This window comes from Varroa destructor, unplaced genomic scaffold (assembly GCF_002443255.2).
Source record: "Varroa destructor unplaced genomic scaffold, Vdes_3.0 BEIS01000003.1, whole genome shotgun sequence".
Classification (NCBI taxonomy): Eukaryota; Metazoa; Arthropoda; class Arachnida; order Mesostigmata; family Varroidae; genus Varroa; species Varroa destructor.
The window spans coordinates 33,230,770-33,255,781 of record NW_019211456.1 but is presented as its reverse complement, the minus strand read 5'-3'; the positions used below and the strand labels follow the sequence as shown (position 1 = coordinate 33,255,781).

The following is a 25,012-nucleotide window of genomic DNA, read 5'->3' as shown; positions in this document are numbered from 1 at the left end:
GCAGGGGCAGCAGCTAAAGATGCCACAACTGTAGCGGCAACTGCGCCAGCCTGCAGCGGTTGTAGGGACGGGTCCAATGTGTGGCGTAGGTAGCAGCAGCATCCGCCAACAACCGCCAGCAATGCCGCTTCTGTTGAAGCGACACTAACGCTCTACCACTCTCACAAGCATACACAGCGCGCGCTGCTATCCCAAAAGTAACTAGCACGGAAATAGCACCAGGATCGCGTCGTCATACGCTCCGAGCAGACTTGTAAGCAGAAAACAGCGAGACTCTTGTAAGTAGCTACAGTAACAAACAGCGAGAGAGACAAAACGCGGAGCGGCTGCAGATCGAGCATCTATCAGGCACGCCGGGAAGGACTGTCTGCGGCGGCAGCGGCGGAGCTAGCAGACGAACACAATGTCGACAGCTGACAACAACAAAACAACAGTTGCTATCGCCGTCGTTGATTTCGATTGGGTAGCAATGGCCACCATTATAGTGTTAGCACACGGCATCTAGCAGCGATGCAGTCCTCATCCTCATTCGACGTGTGAGAAAGGGGCGCGCCGGATTTCGAAACAATGAATCGAACCCACAGCGATGCATAGCTTAGAATGGATGCGCTGGTTATCATATGGAAATTAAACGAGATGCGTTGTGGTAGGTTTGTAGATAGCGGAAATCGGTGAAGGTTTTGATCGTAGAAGTCAGATTTTCTTTTCTGTTGGTTCTACTAACGGGACCAGGTGTAAGTTCCCAAATGTATCGCTGTGCTATTGATGGTTCTTTATAAAAAGCAGATAGGAAAGACAGAATGAGAAAGGCATGGTGATTTGCCGGGTTGCGCTATCACTTGGAGCAAAATGTGCTAGCTTTCTTCGATCGGGGTTCATTGAAAAGTTTAAGCAGAATAATTTGTTCGTCTGTAAGAAAGCCATCTCGTTTGTATCACGCGTCCAACAACTCAGGTAAGCACAGCAACGCGGTGATCGTATTGAATTAGAAAGTCGTTTTGAAGGGAATAAAAACATATACGTAAAATTTTGCATGCTTTGTATGCAGCATTCGATTGCACTCTATGGCAGTTGAACCATGATAACGAATAAAAACGAAACTAATTAGGGTAATGCAGCATTGCTGTTTTAGACTTTGAGTACCCAAACTGGGGACATTGTTCCCATAAATTTGCGATTCATTTATTCTCTATATCTAATAATATTTTTAGTTACTGTGAGCCTTAAGATAAACAAACGGTTTTTGTTTGAATTTATAGACTTAAACTACTTTTGGAAGCCAGGAGTACACACCCGTATATTTGTTTGAGCATTTGCTCCGCCAGTCAATTTGCGCTAAATATTAAAAACGTATTTAATTCAATCCAAACGCCCACTTACAGAGCTGGACCAATGAACTTCAATACACCAAATGACAAGATAATGCCGTCGGACATCGACCAAAGGATCTGTTGGATAGATATGGAAATGACGGGTATGTTGTAAAAATGCAAATTCCACTCTCATTTAAGTCTGTTATCCTGCACATGAAGAGAACCGTTTACGGCTCTAGTAATGCCTGTGGAGAAAATTTACTTAGGACATTAACGACTTAGTCTTTTTTCAGTAATTGATAATTTCTATGATACGTGGTTTTAATATCGATTGTTGCAGAAAGTTAATATTAAGTAGTAGCACACAATCATTTTCATGAATGTTGGTATAACTGAAATAGTAGATAACATACCCGGTTAGTAGAAAGAATAAAAAAAATATAAGGAGTCGCGCATGAAATTTCTGTCTGGACCAGCTATCCGGATCAGAACCTGTGAGGTACCCCACCAAATGAGTAAGATTTGTACCCCCGTCCGGTTTGGGGTGAAAGACTCATCGAGCTAGCAGTAGCAGTGGTTTTTATTCATGAACCCTTCGGGCGATTTTTTCAAGGCATAATCTGATTTATATAATATTCAACGTTTGTTTAATTTTGAGTTAGCGTTTACATCAATTTTGCTATTTTGTCAAAAAATTTAAAAAAAAATCCTTTTTTCAAAATGTTTGCCATTAGCGTTCTTAAAAGATTCGCTTCCATTACTTTCTTGTTTTGTCAATTAGGTTTGGATCCAGATAGGGACACCATAATGGAGATATCGTGCGTCGTCACCGATAAGGACCTGAACGAAGTGGCAAGAATTGAGCAGATCATTTTGCATCAACCTGAATACGTTCTAAATGGTCCGTCCAAATCGATACTAACAGCTTTCGTTTTACAAATTAGTGAAATCAGTTTTGATCGTATGCGGTTATGGGATATTTACTAATGTAAATACTTCCAGACATAATAAGACACATTAAGCGTTATAGATATTTCAAAAGGAAAAAGCAATGACATAAAAGTAACTGTAAATTACTTTATTTTCTTGGACATCTCAGCGATGGATGATTGGTGCAAGCAAAACCATGGAGCATCGGGTTTGACGGAAGCTTGCCTTAAAAGTAAAATCTCTTTAAAGGAAGCCGAAGACACGGTCCTGGTTTTTCTCCAAAGGCACACAACTCCAAAAAAGGTGTGCATGTTTGCATAGAGAAAATAGCATAAGAAATTTAAGATAAATTGTGAGAATAATAAAGATTACAAGAAAATTATAAGAAAAAAAGACGGTTCATTTACTCACACATTTAATGCCCTCTTTGTCCCAGGAGCGCTTAATAATTAATCATTCATTTTCTAGTTTTTATTCCCTTTATCCTTCGTATTATTTAGATACCTTCACTAATCTTAGTGAGGTAGTGAACATCGAATTTTCGTTATTTTTATTGGGAACCCAACTCAACATCTTGATGATCTCTACGGCATCTGCTTGTATCTGCGTTTATAGGTACCACTAGGAGGCAATAGTGTTCACGCGGACCGCCAATTTATTCGACGTTATATGCCGAAGGTTTACGAGCATCTCCATTACCGCATCATCGATGTTAGCAGCATCAGAGAACTCTGTAAAAGGTACGTTATGCAAACGCAAACAAGGATGTAATATATAACTTTTTACAAATGTATTTTTTACATTGCGATGACGTTAAATCCGTGTAACAACAAAATATATGTATCGACCGTCTAATAAAATGTACTATTTTCAAATTTTTTTTTACTGTGTCAATTAATCTTTTACATTGTCGGCATAAAAAGCATCAATATGTAATTTTCTTTGTCACAACGATGTTGACAGATCCATATAACGAAAAACAAATGTATGCATATGTCGGTTGTCTAGTACAATATCTGTTTCTCTATTTAAGTGGATTTTTACGTTATTGGAGTTCTACCTCGCTTTTAATATACGTTTTTTTTATAAAAACCTATACCTTCTTGGATACATTACGCGCTTGTGCCTGCGTATGTATAAAAAAACTGCTCAGTAATTGCTACCAATTTAATTTCAGATGGTATCCAGATGTGTCTGAGAATGAACCTAAAATAAAGAAGGCTCATCGTGCATACGAAGATATAAGGCAAAGCATTCAGCAGCTTCAATATTTTAGAAAAACTTTATTCAAGTAGGACCCATTTGATGTATGAGAGAAAGTTGTATTTTTCACAGATATGTATGTTCTTATATGCTTCAATAAAATTATTTGGCTTCTACTGGTGGAGTCGTATTTTAATTTTAAGAAGTAAAGGGACGAAAAAGTTCTTATAAAATGAAACAAATACAAATGGCAAAATGAACGTAAAACATTCTACCACGAGTTAAGCGATCATTATTAGGAAACAATAAATATATAAAGTGAAGACCAATGTTTCTCTTAAAACAAATTGTATTTAGCTGGCACCTATTCCGCACATAGAAGTTTTACTCATATTATATCCTCCTTTCAGGATTTGAATCTTTCCAGTCTATCGCTATGTAAGTTTTACTGGGTCGGAGTTTCAGCATATTCCGGACTAAAAAAAGTTAAGAGCTACCGCATCAGTCTAGAACAAACGCCAATCTCGTTTTTGTTTAATGCATCAAACATCTTAACTATGGATCTAATGTATCCCGATTTCTGATGTATTGTTCCTTTATGCGCAGCCTAACATTTGTAGAAATCTTATATGTGACGTGCGTTAAGCAGTCGCGATACCCTTTAATACAAAAATATACAAGTAACAGTTATGTAAAAAAATTTGAAAAGTGCTGGATGTACTTATAGACTTATAAAGTCGTTTGTTATCGAACGTTGAAATTGAGCGTAGTTCATTTCCGGCCTTTTTTTTATATGAAACAAAAATGTTTCAGTTTATACAGTAATAGGGCGTATCGGTGCCTTCTGTGGCTGCGAAGTAAAAAGCACTTTTATTTATACAAAGATAATACGATACTGCCTTTTATTGATTTACCCATTAAGTATTTTAGTATACATATCCGATTTGTTGATTGCTCCCGCTGCTGGTATTCAAGTTCTATATGGCGTTATAAAACTATTTTCGTGCTATACAGGACTGTTGTCGAGATCATTTTGTCCAGATCATGATTTTTTCCTTGCTTCAAACGGCACTGCATTTGACACAAAAGCTTTTTTTCCATTTTCTCCAATATCAAAAAGCTGCGAAGGCAATCTGAAGTATTTGTTCCGCTCACGGACCGTATAGGTAGGAAGTGTTGACTATTTAAAAATGATTTTCTTTCAAAATAGCTCCATACGATCCTAACCCAATTTGACGAGTAAAGTTTGGACAAAACGTATTATTTCAGAACTCAGCTAAATTGTTTTATAACAGCTACTATATTGTCGAAAATGCCATACCTATCCTAAGTCATTTTAGAAACGTTTTAGCCTAAGTGAAGAACAAATAACAAGGGTCAATCGAAAATGCTATTTCGCCACCTGACACTCCGTTTTTGGAGTCTCAAGGAAACATTTTGTGATTTGGACAAACCGATAACAATAGTCTAAAAGGGATTTTCCAACGGTATAAAATGGGCTATTAGTCAATTAAAAGCAGGAAGCGGGAAGCAATAAACGAAGACGGACACTACTTATGTATCAACCTAATACATACATCGGTAATGTCCTTTCTCTTTGTTTTTTTCTTTTTGAAAATTTCTTGTCTCTACATGAACACTGCGAATGAAGTGACAGTAAATCAAAGAGATCGATAGTCGAGTAGTCTCGTATCTGTGCGAAGCTACTTTTCTGTATACCAAAAAGTAGGACTATTCATCTGTCGATAATTTCGTAATATGATAAAGTGCTGGACATATCTTTAACGAATCCAAGTGTTAATGAATCAAATGCAAATCTTTTTTCAGTCCAAATTGAAGGTTCCTTTTTTCAATTTCTCTGAAAGGTGCACAGAATAATTTGTGCTTCGAGCGAGGAGAAATTGCGGACCAACTCCGCCTTCTAGACGCCGTTCGAAAACACCATATATTTGCACATACGGTTTATTATTTTAGGAATATAGCTTCATCGATAATATAATTATCGAATATAATATCCTTCGCACTATCTATTTATATGTCTATGTATTGTATAGTGACTCCGAAGAAGAATGTTTCATAATATTCTTCCTTTTAGATGATGTTTTATAGTGTGCTTGTATATAATAATAGAAATTATAATATTAATTGCTTAACTTCTGAATGTATATATGTATCATTGTATATAAATGTATGCGCTTCCTTACGTCTTTGATTCATTCAGTTGTTCCTGCTTTTGTGCTTTTTCCGCCTGTGGCTATTACTAGCGAGACGGCAACTCTCTTGTATTATAGATCTTTCTTTTCTATTGATATCTCAAAACCATTCCATAGTACACAATAGTTACAACAACAATTTTCCTTTTTTGACCACTATCAAATTATAGGAACAATTATATATATTAATGTATTTGTAACGCACAGTCCGATTTACAAGGTTACACCCCCTTATTAACTATAGTCCAACTAGTTGCTTTTATTCACCTATCATATTTCTGTATTTTGTTTTTCGTTTACAAACTATTACGCGTGATACCACGTAATCTCAGAGTGGAACCATATAAGTATGCAACAATAGCAACACTTAGCCATCGATAAGGTTTTTTCAAGTTCTTGTAAAAAGAAGACTGGTTTGCTCCAGATTTGACACCACACTTCTGGATTACCGGATTATCATGTAAGCCAGAGCTCGGGAAGCTGGAATTTGTAATTAACAGATTTCAACTACGTTGCGGGGTTTATGTCTAAAATACGTTCGTTGAGAATGAAATTGGAAAATACACAATCAATAGTATTACATGGTTATGATTTTGGCGCACTTTGATGGGCTTCATCTTAAGACTTTTTTGAATCAGGCTTTTACATTGTTCGTTACGTATAGTGAGCGGGGATTACCCAAATGGAGACAAATAACACAAGAGACTACAAAGCACGTGTAAGGTAGGCGTTAAGTTGAAGCACTATATATTTACAAATATTAACGAGATGTGCTGACAGACATTCTCTCCTTAGGTCATGATGATATTTTACTTGCGCGTGCTATTAATGAATACGTATATGCAATATCTATGTTTATGAATGCTTATGTTTCTACGTGGACAATGTGATAACTTGATCATCTCCGATAGACCCAATTTTCGACGTATTCACATAAATTTTCTCTTACCGACGTGTATTTTAACTCTTCGCTCTCGCGCCTTCTCCCGGTCTCTCTGGTCTTAGCTTATATTTTTAATCGGTTTTTGTCGTCGCAATTAAATCAACAGAGACATCATTGTCTTTCTACAAGCATAAAATGCCATGCGACCTAATCTCTATGCACAGCGTACAGATGTTGTCCACACATGCTCAGATATATTCATCATTTTCGCAACGATTTACACACAACTGCGCTCAGTGGTACATCGATCCAATACTTAATTTTCTATAGGTTCGTTCTGGTACATACAAACACAAACGCCACCATTCATAGATATGACATAAAATTAACTGATCGTCCCTCTCGACTTTTCTATATTGGTGTGACACAACATCCATCCCAGCCTGTGATACTGACTTGCAGCCTTCTCATGTTTGCCTTTTTTTGGTTAGGTTTCTTGCTACGCTATGCCGGTCGAATCTCTCAGCATGGTCAAAATGCTTTTCTCAGTACTACGAACATTGCACAACACAGCTAAGCGACCCACTTTCTCTCTCTCGATACATCTCTTGGCTTAATACTTTACAAAGTGAATCCCTGTAGTTACCTCAATAGACAAGGTCGAGCTGTCCAACTGAAAACGTCATGTCGCCGCAGCGGCCATGTTATTTACGTCAGTAACGGTTGAAAAAGATTCGTCTCATAAATCTAATAAGGCAAAAAGACGTCAGCCTGAATGAATCATGTTACTGACAGTGTGGTGGGTCGCCGTGTACAAGTCGCATAGATTTGGTCTCGTACGCATTTAAGTTAACCGACTTTTTTTATGATCCTATAATTATTATTTTGTTGTTTGGCCCTGTCCTGCTCTCCATAGCTCTTTATCCTTTTGAAGTGTGGGCTGGCCGCCGTTAGAACCGTGCGAGCGGTCAACAATGACAGGTTTGCTCTGTATAAAAGTGATCTTCAGGACTTGGTGAAACCGCTTCCATCGTTAGGTGATGTCTGCGGAATACTGCTAGAGCTACTGTAGTTAGTGGCTGTTGCGGAGTCAGCGGCGAATACCGGACGCGACGATGTTGACGGGTTAACTAAATGCTCAGCTTGGTCCTGAGGTGCTGCTTGGATGAGCTGTTCGACTTCATCTGTTTGCAGCCTGCTGTGGAGATTATGACCGTCTCCAGCGGCATCATCCATATTCTCGTCGTTATTAATCTTATGTGCAGATTCACCGTTCACGTTCATTGCCTCCGGCTTGGCTCCTTCGTCAACTTCCTGATCGTCCTCTGAGTTGGACTCACGTTCGAAATCAGAAGGGACGCCAGGTGAGTTCGCCTACAGTATGACAAAGCACATATGAAGTATATTGATATACAATTAACAAGGAAGAGCTTACCCATAAGTACAACAGATTCGACAGTTGAATGCGAAAGGGAAAACATGTGACGCAATCGACTAAACACACCCCAAGCCAATAAAGGCACACTAGCAAATCGATACGTTTTGTTAAACCTAAGACTCATATGATATTTTACGCAGGTCAACTATGCTAAGTGTTGATATATATATATATCAACATTTAGCAAGCACAATGAACTCTAGAGTGGGTGATTGACAAGTATATAACCTAAAGCACTGTTAAATGTATACACTGGGCATCTTTTAAGCATTAAATAGATATAATAAAAATACAAATCTCTCCGTGTTGTTCTAACCCGAATATTATTCGCGTTCCAGTCTAATCGCTCGAAGTCCTTCATTTTCTTGAGGAAATTCGCAATCTTCGGTCGGCTATTGGCGAGTGTCACCATTTTGATATGGGGGTTGTAACCAACATAATAACGTTGGACATATTCAAGGGTGTTACTCAGCTCGCGAGGATAAGCAAAGTTGAAAACGAAATAGGCGGCATACACCCATTCGAGAGCATCAAGGAACGTCGTTGGTGGCGGCGTAAAAAACTGTTGTCGCTCCACAATGACTCGGTACTCGCACGAGAAAATTGATGAACCAACTCCAATGATCATGGGCTGCGATACGGCCAGTTCGGGCAACAACTTTTGCAGTGCAGCTTCGTTCTGTGGCAAGGCGGATAATGCGAACACAAAATAAAGAAAGAATTCTGTTTACTGCACACTGTTACTTGTATTCGGTATGGTAGTAAATATAACTACCTAATGTTAGCCGCATTTGAAAAAATACGGACGATGGTTGTCATTCAGGAGGCATGCTTTCAATGCTACTGCGCGTTATAAGGAAAAAATATTTTGCTAGACACAAACACCGCAGTAATAGATTTCGTATAAATAGTTACCGGGACTAGTTTGAAGAGCAGACCAAAGTCTTCGTCAAAGTTCAGTGCAAGCAACGGCATAACGCCTACTTCCTCAGGCAGGTGGTAACGCGGCCCGGGTTTGGCTTGTGAGATCGCCAGTGACCATTCAGCACCTTCCTCTGAAGTAACTCGCTCGTGCAGGAACGTGACAAGTTTAGGGGCATCCCGTCGCATTTGTTTTTGAAATTCTCCATGGACTTTCTTCAGGCGCCTACAAGTACAAGCCAACATAGAAATACAATCAGTTTTATTAAGCGGTATTCCATCAACTTATGAGAATGCTTAAAAATAAAGAAAACCTAATAGAACAAAACGTGCTTCGATTAGCTATCGTTTATCGCGCCTTATTTTAAACTAAAAGGCACAGAGGAAGAAATCTGTTGTACACTTTAGGCTCGATATCGAAAAAACTACTGTTTTTTTTCATTTAAATTCACTCACTAGTTTTAACTGAAATTAAAGTAGGCTTGGATTCCTTTAGCACGGAATCAGTTTTTGATATAAAAGCTAATTAATAAGAAAATTAACGTTTCTTTTAGAAAATTAACGTCCAGACAAAGCTTATCAAATTTCTTGGTCATGGTAAAACCGTTTAACCATGTTTATAACATTCTATAAAGTTATAAACATGGTTTTTATTAACCTATTATTAATTGCTCTACTGCTGTTATCAAAATTGGAGATTTCTCCTTCTAGGGCTTGATAAAAACGCTTGCACTACCAGCCTTCATAATAAAATCGACATGCAACTAATTTACTTACGACTTTCTGTTTAGCCTTTACGTTCAACGTACAACTTGCTACAGATAATTTCCATGTACATCCATAATAAGTACACTGTACGCTGAATTCTACTGATTGACATACACATCTAGAGAAATCCATAGTTTAGTACCCAAAGGTCATACACACGCATCAGACCTCGAATACAAGTTCTACGGCGCGATACGTAAGAGGTGTTCTCACACACGTATCTAAATCTAAGTTTTAGAAAGGTATATTGAAACTATGTATCAGTAGGAACATCACCAAGGAACCAGGCAGTTCAATACAGTTTTAATAACTATTATGATAGTTCTATATATATATATACTTATGAGTATCATCAGACGCTATCCGATATGGTTAGTAGTCGTATATGGCAACTCAACGACTTTAGAGATACTAAAATTGTCTGTATTGAACAAAAGTAAGACGCCGAAGTAGTTCCAATACACCGAAAATATTGACAGTTATCGAAGACTGATCATACAATCAGTCGGTAGGCGATATCAAGGTAGCGAAGAACAACTAAACGACTGCAAGTTCAACGCTTCGATGATCAAAGATGTAACAATTCTCAACGTAAGCGCACAGTCACCTTTCATCAGTGAGAGTGAAGATAAAGTAGGGAGTGAGATATATATATATATATAAAAGATATTACATTAAAGCTGAATAAATGAATACTGGTGCTACTGACTTGAAGATACTGAGAACGTGGAGTGGCTCCCGAAGTGCTGGCCATTGGGCGGTGATGTATTTGACGTCATAGTTTTTCTCGGCCATCTCCCGGTATAGTAGATCGTAACAATTATGCAGGAGGCGTTCCTGCTTGGCCCTGTCCTGCTCCTCCGCCGGCCGTTGCAGGTCCTCCCGAAGCCACGCCTTTTGTGCATCAGGAGTCATTGAGAGCTGCCGGGTAAAGACGGGATGCCGAACAGAATATTGGGGAATGGGGCAGACACGATCGCAGTTGGTGGATAGAAACACAAGTTCGGGGTCGAGAGCAAGATAAAGAGAACGACAGAGAGAAATAACAACGCAAATCAAACGCAATCAACAACAACAGCAATAATCACAAGAACAATGCGACAATCATCACAATATAATTATTATTTATAATATAAATTATAAAAAAGATTCGATCGCAACCACCCAATACAATACATGGCCACTGCAATGATCGTGAAAAAAATTAAACTAAAAATTATGTGATTAAATTATTTAAACATAACGAACATAATCTCAATAATACCATTGCCGTGATGAATCATCCGTTTGTCATTATCATTACTTTTTTCACAATTACAGTAGGTAAAAAGTATTATATAATCCACACATTCGGAACGATAAACAGACATTAATATGGACAGGTCTAAAAGCAAAAAGTATATGCAGGAAGTCGCATTAGGTTAACTGTAAATATTCGCCGTAAAAAGCTGTGTTTATGACACTGATATTGTAGGATTTTGAGAGATGTATATTACCAGGCATTTACTGGTTTAAAAGGCGTGTTTAATTTCTTGCCGAATTCGTTCGGCAATCGTTCATGACTTATCGTGTTTCATACATACTGGGTATTGAAAATCTATATGGACTCTAAGCCTTGCTCGTTACCGCCATAGCAGTTGTCAATCACAATGAACAGATCCACTTCCATTTTGCTTTCAAGTAACAACAGCCACACTCAAACATATCGCCGAACACTAATCGCGACCAAACACACTCGAGTTGCATTAGTTGTGAAAAAAGTGTAAAAAAACGAAACGGAAATTTTAATTCGAAAACAACTTCACATTATGTCGGTACGAACTAAACCAGGCTTTTGGGATATTTAAGGAACGCTTGCTAAGGCATGAGCACTAGACAACCTGTCATTTAGCGGTTTACTAAAGTGGAAGAAATTATGCATACTCAGAAGGTTATAAACTAAAGACTACACGTCAGGAGTATATTGGCGGCCACAATGGTCCCCAGGCATAGCAGCCACAAGCAGTCGTCGTGCAATCATGTGCATTGGTCCGGTTCAACAGAGATATCGCCATTAACAGCTGCATACCTTGGCTTTGCAGTAGCGTTTTAATAGAGAAAGGCGGTGCCATAGTCGGCACGCAGTGACAGCCACTGGGAAAAGTTCGTGGCAGTGGAGGTGGCCGTGATGGCAGCTGTGGTGCTCGACAAAAACAGGGCAGCCCTATAAATCCCTATTGTCCTTGCGTATCTACGGATGACCTATCAGATTTTTTCGTTTTATCTACATATATGCCTGTCGAAGCCTTGACATATAGCATCAACAACGCTTCGCTCTTAGGAACGTTTCCAACTTTTCACTCGCGTTATTTCTAGTTGTTGTATTATACTTATTATATCAACTTATGAAGGACATGGTTGTGTTTGTTGTTTGTTCTTGAGACTCTCATATGTAAAGCGCTACTGGCTGAGAAACAATCCTGTGATCTACTCTATATCGAACATAAAAGCTGCCAGGGGACTTCAAAAAGATGATTTTGAGTGTGTGCGAAATGCAATTGTTCTTCCACACTCAGTATGGTGGTTGGCAGCTTAAATTGACTTCCCAATTGAGTTCGAATTCAGGTAAAATTTGACACTGTAATAGGAGCTGATTTTCACAAATTTGCATGTTTAAGCTAGTCATTAGGTTTTTAGGTATAGTTTCTCCTTTATTTATTTACCGAAAAGCTAATATGCTAGTTGAAAATTATATTAGATATTATTCGGCCACTACATAAATGTTACTTGGCCTGACACATGTTCCCTCTACGGTGTACCTGAATGATATCCAAAATACTAACATATATTAAGAACAGTCAACGTTCTACTAAATGTACTTAATCAACTACTCAACCCATCTGCAGAGAAATATTCTAGGTTTACATTGCATTAAAAATAGTTTATTCACTTGATTTACATAGAGGTATAGCCATTCGCTCTTCCATCAGACTCGTTTTTCTTACATGAAGAAGATTAGACCGCCACCACTTTGGGTTACGAGTACAGAATCAACAATACTCTTTCTCTCTCTCGCTCTCCCTCCTTTTCATGTCTTCATGTGACTCGGTTCACGGTATTTATTGTCTGTACTAACCAATCTGTATTTCTTATTCGCGATTATGTCACATATAGATCGGCCATGTTGTCCTTCAATTATCTTGTTCACGTTAGGTTGTATCTACAATGTCACGATATTTACTGAGGCTCATATTATACTGGGATATTGTCTGTTATAGCTTCGGCCCTGATTGTTTAGCAGAGCTTTTTCTCAACTACGATAAACGTTCGTGTCAAGAGAGCGCCTAAAATATTAAAAATAATAATGATGATGGCGTAACCGGCGGCATCAAACATCAGTGAGTGGCGGATAGCCAATAAATGCCGCTTACGGTATTTATGCTTATGCATACAACGTGTACCGCTTACGTCTTGCGCAAAACATGTCTTTAAAGTATATAATGGAGTCTATATACTTAAACTGATTGGGAACAAAAACGCATATATTTTTTTCAAAACGTTATTCATAGTCCGGTAAGCTTACGCGTATTTTGCCTGTTATCATACATCATACTTCACACTGTCCCCCTATGGCTATCAACCTCAACCGACAAATATCGTTTAATGGGTTGTAATAGTTAATCGCTTTATAACGAAAATCTTAACTAGAAGTAAGATTCGTTAACTAATATTATGAAATAGTTCCATCTGCTTGAACTATTACAGGGCAAAAGCTGAGTGGCTTCTAGTTTTGAATTAGCAGCCACCAAGTTCCCAACCGTAGGTACGCCGTGTTCCACCAGCCCGTGTCATTTGAGCCTGTATTTTTCAATTAAATCAACGCATGTCCAATGCCATGGAGGCGCGCAGCTTTAACGGACATGAAAACTTGATCAATTTACTTTGCTGTTTAAAAGAGAACATATAGAATAGGCCAACGTACACAAACGAGCACGTTTCGGCGTATGGAAGATAAACACGGTCTTTGCTGAAGCTAAAACTTGCACACAAGTGGCAGTGATACAAGTGTAACTGAATCGACATGGGGCAGTTTCTGCAACGGTACTGTGGCAGCTCTGTTCTTCAGCAAAACCGTGACTGCCTCGAGAACGACTCGTGTATAAAGCGTTCTATAAAGCTTCATCTAGGCAAACATCTAGTTTTAGAAGGACCAGTAGTTGTGGCAGAGGAAGGCGCCCCTGTGCCGAGTGTCATTTCCCAACTGAAACAAACTATTTGCTGTATCAAAGCTATAACAGCAAAAAAAAGTGCCTTTGGGTCAAACTTATGAATGCACTAACCCCATTTAAAATGCCATCTACAAATATGTCAGAAACAGGAAATGTACGATATGCACATTTGCCTAATTTTAACGAATAGTCGGTATCATGGTAACTTACGGGAATACTAAAAGAAGCGCTACTTGGTCAAAGCAGATTTACCTTATTGCTTACGCGAAATTAGATCGTCGCTTCCAAACCTAAGAGTCGCTGAGCAATTTTCGATGCGGACGTTTACAGTTGTTTTCCTGACTTTTACCAGTATAAATTGGTAATCTTTGCTACCATAGATCATCCGAATTAATCTATAATCCCACTTTGTCAAATTTATCGCACATTGAATAAATTGTTTCACATGAACACCTACAAGCAGTTGATTGTATGACTGCACACAGCTGTCACATACGAGGCATATATTTGGGGATGAAAAGACCTGAACAGTTCCATCGTGTTATATTAAATATCAGCGGAATGTGTACGCTGTCCTTGGTGGGTTCCTTCTTCGGACCCGAATGTTTCTCTAAGCACCCTCGGCTGAATACTTAGCTTTCCACGAATTCACTCGTCCCTACACTTATAACCCTTGCACACAAATAGCCAATCTTGTCTTCTATTCATCAAGGGTGGATGTAGATTGATTTGTAGCAGATAATTCCCCACAGTTTGTCTGACCTCCTGATCCTGGGGCTTGTGTCTGTGGTTGTGTGTGAGTCTTTTGCTCTTCGAAAGCGTTGTGCTGGTGCTGTTGTTGAACGAGGGGTCGTTTCTTGAGCGGCTTCATCATGCTTACCTCCTCGGCTGATGCGACGGTCGCTGTAGGAATGGTTGCCTCCTTCTTAGGTCTGCCGCGTTTTTTTGCCACAGGTGTTAGTCCAGCTACAATGGCGGGCGAAGTTGCTCCACCATTCACTTTTCGGGGCGACGAAGCCTGGGGCATCGACGGCGACGGCTGACTAGTTGTTGATGTTTCTGTGAGTAAAAGGAATTCCAAAAAAACATGGAAGTTCATTAGTACCGAAATCAACACATGCAGCACCTCCATTCCTAGTTACCGGGACGTAGCATATTGACTTGACCGCCAGCATCTAACTATTTCAGGGTTGGTTGGTTCATGTGTTAATTACACTAAATTCGATCCTACCTGGAATACCCTTTCGTGGACTTCCAGGCGCTATCGATGCCTTCGGCGCTTGTGTGTTATCCCTAACCGGACTGCTTTTGTAGGTTTTCGCTGTCTCCTTAACAGGACTACTCTTTGTGGCTTTTGGGGATACACTGGCCTGCGTTATGATGTTGTGTGCTTTTGGCAATAATTCAGGAGCTATATCGGGGGATACTTTCGATATAGCAGGACTCTTAGAGGCTATTACAAGTGTTTTCGTAGTAGCGATAGTAATAGAAGGTTTGACAGTTATAGAGATATTAGAAACGCTGGCAGGACTTTTAGAAGCGACTATGAGACCTTTAGAGGCTACGGCCGCATTTACTAACGCGGCCATAGGAGCTCCTTGGACCGATACAGTACTTTTAGTGGCTATTGCAGGACTTTTAGAAGCGACAGTAAGACCTTTAGAAGAAATTACAGGGCTCTTGCAAGCAGTGACAGGGTACTTAGGACTGGTGATAGAACTTTTGCAGGCAGACACGAGTTTAGAGACAGGTGCAGGGCTCTTAGACGCGACGGCAGGACTACCGGACACAGTAGAAGATGGGGAAGCAGCTGCAGCGCCTGGCGTACCTTGAGGATTTTTAGGCGGCCGACCCCTTCGTTTGGGCGCGGGAGTATCGTCTGCAGACATGGAGGTAGCGGCCGCTTTCACAGGTGTCTTGCCTGCGTTAGCCACTTGGTGAATGCCTCCCACGGGCGAAGATTGCGTTGATGACAAAGCGCCACTCTGCAAACAAGACAAAGCAAAGGAAATGTTATAAAATTGTTTCTTACTTCGACTTTGGTTCGGACAAATGCGTTCGCAAAATGTAGAAAAAAATGGTTACCTGGCATAGGACCAACACATCTGTCATATTTAGCTTACGTTGCAGTGGAACAACTCTATAGAAAACAGGTAAAGTATGAATCATGATTCCTATCTCCTCATTCTTTAGTCATGGTTAATGCTATAGCCAATCACCGTAATGCTGAAGCCTGCTTGTCTTACTTCATTCAATTTAAGAATTGTCCCTCCTCGCGCCTAGATTTAAAGAAACTGTTCTTCAGTAATACCTGTGAAAATCGAGGTTTCTTTGCAACAGTGTGTTCGCTGCCATCATCGGTTTCGCCCCGCTTCCGGCGTAGGTTGCTCTTCCGCTTTCCTTCCGGTAGGATCACGAGACTTCTTGGATACATGTTTGCTACTTGGAGGGCGATCTCCTGAATCTGTTTTGGCTGCGGCACTCCCTTCGCTTTCATAATGTCCATTGTGATCTTGTCGATGAAACGCTGGCGTTGCTGGGCAGTTAACACATCGCCATTGGTGAGCGCTCGCACGATGTCCTTGGGCAGTGCTGTAAGATCAAGCAAGAACAGGTTCGCGTCACCTCTCAACACAAGGAACACTCACACAAGCACACGAACTTACCGTCAACAAGGTCCCGGGTCTGTTCTATGAAGTTGTCATCCACATCGTTTGATCGGTCAGGCTTGCCAACCGGTTTGGCGGTAGTGCCGACATTTCCGCCGTCGACAGGCGCAACCTTGTCGACAACTTGATTGTGATCGACCTTCGCGACAGCGGGCTGGTCAACTTGCTTTGCAACCTTGGCCAACATCGCGCTGTCCCCTTTAATGGCCTGTTGCAGCTTGCCGAGTTGCGAGACTTTTACAGGCAAGGCATGAGACGTACTGGCGATTGCGGCAGATGCTGCCGCGCTCACGCCGGAGTCGCCATGACCACCGCTTCCTTTGACCACCGCTTTCGGGGTCTTCATCTTAGCTGCTGTCGACTCGCCCTGTGCCATCAACACGTGGCCCGTCTGCAGACCCTAAAAATATCGGTTATCACGTTAGCTCTATCACAAGCATATGACGTCTTTGAATATAAACATACCTCTAACATTAAATTCCACTTTGCATTTTGAATGATGCAAGGTAGGGGCAATCGGTGTGATCTTTCTGTTGGCCCCGAGGGCCAGGGGTGTTGCGGCCTTCGGAGCATGCACAACCCCCAGCCACTTCTTCACAGGCAACACTCTGCCGTGGAATAGACCCTCCTCGTGGAGATCGTAGTTGCCGTTAGCAGTGCGCTGAACCTTAAGAGTGTGCGAAGCCCGCGGTACCTTAGGGGGCAGTTTTGCCATCCGGATTGTGACGTCGACTGGTATAGCTGCTTCCTCTGGTGTTAACACTGCCTCTTCTGCAATCAGCATAAGCATATCATATAGAAACAGCAGGATTTTAGTACACAAATAAAATCCTATTAGAATGGGGTAAAACTGTTTTAAAATGTTAAGATTATGAATTGATCAATGTTTCCTCTATGTTAGATTTATCTAGTAAGAATCTTCAAGTCGAAATTACAACTGTTTTTTCTACCACCTCTACTGTAATACATATGGCCCAACAATAACGATAACTACGTTTTAGTACTTTTATTTCATTATCACCAGAGTATGTAGCTTAATGCACATAATTAACATGATATGCGGGATAAGCGCTGATAAGCTTAAACTGAACATTATAAATATTATTTAAGACCATAATTGTTATATAGTATTGACCTATCGCTTGCGCATCACGATCAAGTGTAAATATTTTCATTACGGTCATCTGCACCTGATTAAATAATCAGTAAAAACCAATGAACTCAAAAAGATTTTGCTATTTGGTAAGTTTATTAAGCAGTAGACTTGAAACGTTTTGATATGTAATTCGAACAATACAAATGTAGCGGTAGCTCATGGATGTAACCTTGGAAACAAGAGCGACAGTGGGTAGCGTTTTTACTAAGTCAAAAAAATGAAGTGGCGAACCGCAATACGACCGACCACCATAATCTTGTCATTAGCTTGTCTTATTGTTGTTGAGGATCATATTTCGCACACTTTTTTTTAATAACTAAATCGAAGTAAACCATGAGATAATTAAACAATTCTTGCAATATTAGAGACAAACATGTGCTTCCGCGATGGCAATACTAACAAAAAATTTAATCAATTGAGACAGTATGTTTATATTAGCATCGATTTCTAAGGCTCTTGAAAATACCATATTTGCGCAAAAAAACATCTCCCGACCACCCTGATTTCAACCAAGTCACGTGTAAAGTTAACACGACATACAGGTAACTGTACTCGAACTATACAAATGTATAGCAGATAATGCAAAACAATCAAGTGATCGTTACCGTTTAGCAATGAGTAAGTTTAACATGCTACCCAGCGCTTTCTTTCGAGAATGCTAACAGGTTACGTTCTAACAGTGCGAATACTGTTCTACGAAAATGTTGATCACCAACAACACAACTGCGTCTCGAGAGAGACACCCTCGCACACACTCAGACCCAACTGTGCGATGCCAATTGCAAATAGATTTTGAATTCGTAAACATAAGATTCTGTTTTTGTCGCTAACTTTTTTTTTTGGTGTTTACTACATTATGTTATTAGGACTTTTTACTATAGTCTGCAAGCTATACAATCTGTTTGTCTTGCCAGTTGAACGACACGCCGGCCTCTTCCTGAGAGATATAGTCTTATTGTAACCATGTATTGTGCGCGCATGCGTAGTAGGACGCTTAGCGTCGTCTGGAGTAGCAGACGCTAAGCTATCCGAGACCGCCACAAAATTAAGTAAGGAAACAGGCCAGCCACGACTAGCGGTACGGTTGTTGGCTAGCCGATATAATGAAACTGTGACTAGAAAGCACCTTACTATTATTCATTCTGATAGATCCCGATGTTTGTAAAAACCAACTAATTCAAAGCACGTCGCAAGACGTTAGCATAGGGCGTTACCTAAAGGAAATGAAATGAATACTCTCATTGAACTGCTCCTAGTTATTACTAGATAACGTGAAAACATTACAGACATAATAATCTAATTTTCATCATATTTTCCAAAATTGATGTAATCCAAATAGGTCACTGACCTATTTTAAGATATGTCATCAATCTTATTTTGAATAAATTTATTTACTGTTTAAGTCAGTTGTAATAATAAGCTTATTTAGGTCAAATAGGTCTGTGAGATGCGAGGTGTTACTGGATCAACTCTTGCCGGCATATTTTATTTGTAGATGAAACAAACTAATGAACATATCCTCTTTTCAGATATTTTTAGCTGTTTTAGATTAATGTAGTTGCGTAGAACCTTAGTACGGACTCTGCGTTTTGGATCTTACTGCTATCAGTTATTTATAAACAAACTTATGACAAAAGCATGGGCTGAAATCAAATTGTTAATTAAGGAAATCAATTCGCCCCCAGTTTAGATCCTTGTCCAATATATATTTATATATGGTGTTCGGCGTGAAAAAATGGCACCGTACTGCAACGTTTATCTGTAGAAAGGCATTTGATACTTACGAAGTCCTTTTGTTAAAACAACCTTGCGGAGATCGTCGCAGACCTTGTACATTTCTTTGAGTTTAGCCTTCATGCGTTGCATTTGGCCATTCTGTTCCGATATAACTTTCTCAAGCGCCTCTCGGTTGACGGTGACTAGCTCAGGTAGGCCTGTTTGTGGGTTTACTCGGTCATAGCCATGTACACGAAGCTTGCCGTTTCCTAATGAATTAGGTAAAACAATATGTTAGCCTGAATTGTTTCCTTACTTTTTGATTGATTTTGTTCTTCGCACTCCAGTTTGTGGAGTCTATACTAGACTAATATCGAGCTGTGATGTCTGCACTTACGGGTCTGTCAACAGCTCACTATTAAGATTTGATAGTTGATGCTAGTTCGATTGACTACATCATTGAATCGAGCTAGAAGAAGTCACGTTGAAAAGAAGTCACGTTGAAAATAAAGGGCTGTTCATATCTCCAACTTTCACTTTTTTCAATTACTTTCAAGGCATCCTTGCCCTTAACAATCTTTTACGCACAATAGTAAACTAAACAGAATTTGTGTAAACTTACCAACAACAGTAGGTATATCCTTTTGGCTTCCAGCCACAGCGTCAACAACAAGCTCTGAGCTGCTACCACCAGCTACGCTGTCAAGCCTTTGTGTCTCTTTTTTCGTTGGCGCTCCACCAGTACGTCGAGCTTTCTGAATTTTTTGCTCTTTTACCTCACCACTCGGAACCGGGTCAAGAGCCACCGCAGCCGCCATTGCTGATTTTCGGTGCTTACTTTCACTTAGCTTTTCCGACTTTACTCGGAGACCGCTAGCCCACTTCTCAGATTTGAACCTTTTATTTTTGCTGTCGTCACTCGCGTCTTCTGATGATAGGTTTTCCGCCAATCTCGCAAGACGCTCCTTTTCCTCTTTGCTCTTACGTCCACGTTTCTTTTGCACTTTTCCCTGCAACACCGTCGGTTGACTATCGGCGATAGCTTCTCTTTTCACCCTTACCGTTTGAGCGGATCCAGGCTGACCGTCATTAAACTCATCTTCGGGACGATCGAATGCCGCAACCAAACTCTCGATTTCGGCAAAACGTTCGTCATTCATCTCTTCCGGAGATGAATGCGTTTTTTCACCGTCCTGCTCACTGTTGCCAGTCTAGAAAGACACACCGATTATAGAAAATGACACGTGCTTAATTTTACGCTGTACGGCATTATTTTTTTCTACACACCACGTTACGTTAAAAAAGCTCGACGTGCTAATCGATGCCTTTTACAATTCTATGCAAATTTAATACAATACGAACAACACTTGTCAAACATTATTAATTAAAATGTTTAGCTTGCGGAAGATTCATGCAGAACTTACTTTTGTTAGAGGCGCATCGCCAGAAGAGGAAACCCGAATCGCTGAGACATTGTCAACATCCCCGTTCTCTTTACTTTTACTCGATTCCTCGCCTCCCGACTCTCCAGAGCTATGGTCAGAGCCCAGGATAAGAAAGCTGCTCTCGGCTTGCTCCGCCTCCCTTGAGCTGCTGTCGCTGTCAATAGGGGCAGTGGCAGCCGCAGGAGTAGCCTCATTGTCCGTCCGTCCTTCCGGCTCCTGTTTCAAGTCTTCACCGGCTGCGGCCTCATCTTCTTTACCGTCCTCAATGGTTACCAGTTTAACGGCGGGCTCACCGGAACCACTAGCTTCACCCGAATCATCGTTTTCCATTGGAGTGCTAGTCTCGGCTTCGTTATCCTCTGGCAGGTGCTCTTGGCCGGTTTCCTCCTCGCTCAGTTCTTCCTCATCATCTTTCTCCATCACGACGATGGTAACGACGTCTTCGGACGGTGCTGCCTCGCCCTCGCCGATCTCAGGGCTGGTACTCCGAACTTGCGGCAAATTGCCTGCGCTTGAAGGAGGTGTAGTGACGTTAACCGATGAAGAGCTACTCTCTACTGAATCGTTACTTCCACTCACTTTTGCCGGTGATACCGGCTGCTCTATTTGGCTCTGGTGCGAATCTACAACCCCTGGAGTACCTGTTCCAAGCTCATTGTCTGTAACAGATGCTTCAACACGAGGCGACTCATCGGCAGACGCTTCTTGTTCTTTGGGCTCTGGGCCGATTGAATGTCTAGGGTTAATCGGGTGCTCCGATGAAAAGCCTGGGGTGACAGCAGTATCAAGAGATCCATCTGAGCTTTGCAGCTCGGCTGGTAGCTTTTTACTGATCGATTTCGTCGAAGCTGCAGCCGCATCTAAGCACACCTCATCGAGCTCCACGAGTGATTCAGAAGACTCATTTAGGCGTAGGTCGAGGTCGCTTTGACGATCGATGCTGTCATCGTGACTGGGGCGAGACTCGCCGGACTGTACCACATCACCATTGCTTTTGACCGATTTTTCAGGTGAATCATCATTATTTACGTTGTTATTTGTTTCGGCAGTATTATTACTGCGTGTGTTGGTATTGGTGCATTGTTCGCCTCCTCCGTTTGCTTTGTTTGTCTCTATATCTATGTTGTCTTGTTTGTTATTGTCGGCAGGGGAGGCAAGCGCCTGCATTTCGGGAGGAGGCGGGGGTTTCTCCAGGGCCTCGGGCATCGCCGCTCCGTAGTCCGAATCTGTCAAAGTGACCGAAAATCAATCGACTAAATATCTCATACAACTTTCCAGCCTTTTCTAACATTTTCAAATTAACTACCATGCCTCTTTCGTTTTTCTCTTTCAAATCAAAATAAGGACAATATGGTAAAAAAGCAAAAAAGATGCCTATAAAAATGCTCCTCAGTAAAATAGCTGGATTAAACATTTTATTTACGTTACCGTTTAGCTTCGTCATATCACTGTTGCTTATGTTGTTCATGCCACCTAAAGATATATACGATTGAAGCTGTGGTTGGACAACATATGTAATGCGTATACAAGTGGGCGATGAGATATGCAGTTTTTAGAAAGAAATAAAATAAGAAGAGCAAATTGACCATTTTTATTAATATTTGGAAAAAGCTTTACAAACAAATTGATGATCTCTAAAAGAACCGCAGGTGCTCATTAGTCATTTCTCTTAAGACACCTGGGAACAGGTATCGAAGACACGTATCGATGATTGTCCAATACGAAGAAACAACATTTTCAAATATATTCAATAAAATTGACAGAAATATGCATGCATGTGCTGTAAAGCTAAACGCAACAGAATAGATCTAACATTTGTTGTAAACCTCCATTAAACTGTAGATATGAGATACTATGATAAACTTTCGAAATCAAGCGGATTTTTGTAGTATATCTGTATTCTACCTGAAACCTTAAAAATGTTCGAAGACTCAAGTGCTGTGACTGCAGAAAACAACAGGAATAAAGCACGCAGTGCTTCTTCTTTATTGTTACCAGTACAAATACCGATATTTCGGAAATGATTGCACTCTCTTATAAATATTCCTTAAGTGTATATGAATTGCCTATTGGCAACAGAACATTGGTAACGACAGCTGGTAAAAATACTATTCAAATTCGTAATATTCCTCCTCGTTTAACAATAGCAGTGTACTCAGCTCAGCCTAATTTTTTACACTATTAGTGAGCTAAGGGAAACTTTAAAAAGTCCGACCACTAGTAGGAACCGTGTGTATATATAGAAAGAAGTAATGTAACATAGGAGTTTTCTACGAGTACCAAACATTTACGTCAAACGTTAATCCGTATACGGTAATCGTGCTGTGAACCTACGGTTAGGTCGCGATTCCAAACTCGTACAAAATATACGCTTATAGATGCGTACAAGATACAAACAATTTGGATATTATATTAGGATACAATATTTAACAAAAAAACAATAAGGACCAGAGCAAATATTATCTGAGCGTTTAAACATTAAACAAACTATGTTTATCTAGCACTTAAAAAAATCGTTTTGCGATTCAATGATCGTACAAAGTAAAAGAACTTTGTCTTAGAAACTATTGCTAAAATCCGCACGCTGAAATTTTTTCTGCCGTCCATTGGTATGTATGCAGCTGCTGATTCTAGACAAAAAGTCAATTATTGTAAATGAATTTCGCGATGCTTCTTTACCCTTTTCCCGTATATACAACGTACATGTAAGCCATACGCACAAAACAATGAAGTTTCAAATATTTACCTTTTGAGTTGCAAAACGTACAATCCGTAGTTGTCAATCTAGAAGAATTAATTCTTTTCCTAGATATGAATTTATCGAAAACTAGCTATTGGATTATTCAGTACCGCTTTAACTTTGTCGCCAAAGTTAAGTTTTACTAAAATGAAAAATATTCAGGAACCATTTCCAGCCTTACCTAGCGCGCAGTTTACCTGCTTACTATTCTGGGCTACTTTACTTCGAAATAATTAATACTGAATTTGACCAACATGTTGATGCCTTACACACGGCATATCGCAAATTGCCTAGATTATTGTTTCACCGATAGTAATTAGGTCACTTAACTGTGCGATACATTTTATATTCAACCATTCTTATAGCTACAGAAACTATGGAATGTATCGCAAATCTACTTTCATGTTATTACACTGAAGTAAATGTCTCGAATTTTACATTCGGTACCGCTGTCAGCCATTTCATTGTGTTATACTAACATCTCTTCTCGTAAAATAAATAAAAACAGTTAAAACAAACTTCCTTATCTATAACCTTCTATGATGCACGTAAGATAGGTTGGTTGTGAAGAGATTTCTCTGTATATGTGCACCACACATATGTACATATATACATATGTATGTATATATATACATACGCAACAAGAAAGGAATCATGAAACATTTTCGTGTTTTCAGCTTCTCACTCACCTCCCATTCCGGCAGGGGATGTTTCGTCTACGACATTTAACTGAACCCCCGCAGCAGCACAAAACTGGCAGTAGCGGTTATGAACGGCAACGTGTAGATGATTCAATGAACAGATCCGACGAAGACGGCGGTTGTATTGGTGCTGGCAGAAATACAGGATCCACGAATGATAACAAAGGACAAACAAGCTAGCAGGCAGGTATCCTTCGATTTGGTCCTCACAACCTCACAAGCACTAATAATAACAGGAGCAGCAGTGGCCACCCGACAAACAACTAGCCCAATAGGCAAAGCATCCGAAGCAAGCACCGCTTCCTTTGCACAACACTAGCTCGCCCAGCTCGCTCGCATCCAGATACACACTCACAAACACACACTATACACACAGACACTCACACAGCCACAGACACACACACACACACGGCCACATACACACTGATACACGCACCGACCAGCAACACAATCAGGTTAAGACTCAATGTACCCTTGACAACCGCGTAAACAATGATGGTGGCGGCACATTCAAATCGTTCAGATTGACCCCTTCTGCTCCGCCAATCTTATCGCTGTGGCCGTTCGCCAAAATCCACACAACCAAATAGGATCAACAGTGCGCTCCTTCAGGGTACGCTGCTCGTGAGAATCATCATGTATCAACGAAACATGAGACTCTAGTTCTTAGAAGTTTAATAAACGCACAAACGAATGCAGATTCAAGAC

At 40.3% G+C, this 25,012-nt stretch overlaps 2 protein-coding genes across 5 annotated transcripts; one reads left to right on the top strand and one right to left on the bottom strand.

Moving 5' to 3' along the window:
• The first annotated feature begins 336 nt into the window (after positions 1–336).
• Positions 337–3,622, top strand: LOC111246480 (uncharacterized). Its single transcript, XM_022796151.2, has 6 exons — positions 337–954; positions 1,383–1,474; positions 2,095–2,214; positions 2,413–2,546; positions 2,859–2,983; positions 3,421–3,622. Exons 1-6 carry the CDS (start codon positions 812–814, stop codon positions 3,536–3,538), a joined length of 732 nt encoding a protein of 243 aa, XP_022651886.1. The 5' UTR covers positions 337–811; the 3' UTR covers positions 3,539–3,622.
• Positions 3,623–5,392: 1,770 nt separating this feature from the next.
• LOC111246475 (uncharacterized) lies at positions 5,393–24,708 on the bottom strand. Of its 4 annotated transcripts, none has more exons than XM_022796140.2 (13): positions 24,293–24,708; positions 20,843–22,089; positions 20,041–20,629; positions 19,487–19,687; positions 17,241–17,317; positions 16,544–16,946; positions 16,189–16,469; positions 15,109–15,862; positions 14,758–14,936; positions 10,379–10,590; positions 8,896–9,127; positions 8,297–8,659; positions 5,393–7,916 (listed from the first exon to the last, which is right to left on the bottom strand). In XM_022796140.2, exons 1-13 carry the CDS (start codon positions 24,297–24,299, stop codon positions 7,548–7,550), a joined length of 4,914 nt encoding a protein of 1,637 aa, XP_022651875.1. In that variant the 5' UTR covers positions 24,300–24,708; the 3' UTR covers positions 5,393–7,547. The 4 variants fall into 4 exon arrangements, with proteins under 4 accessions (XP_022651875.1, XP_022651877.1, XP_086840407.1 ...); XM_022796142.2 differs by having other exon boundaries at positions 15,706–15,862; XM_086984281.1 differs by having other exon boundaries at positions 16,544–16,937.
• Between the last annotated feature and the right edge of the window lie 304 nt (positions 24,709–25,012).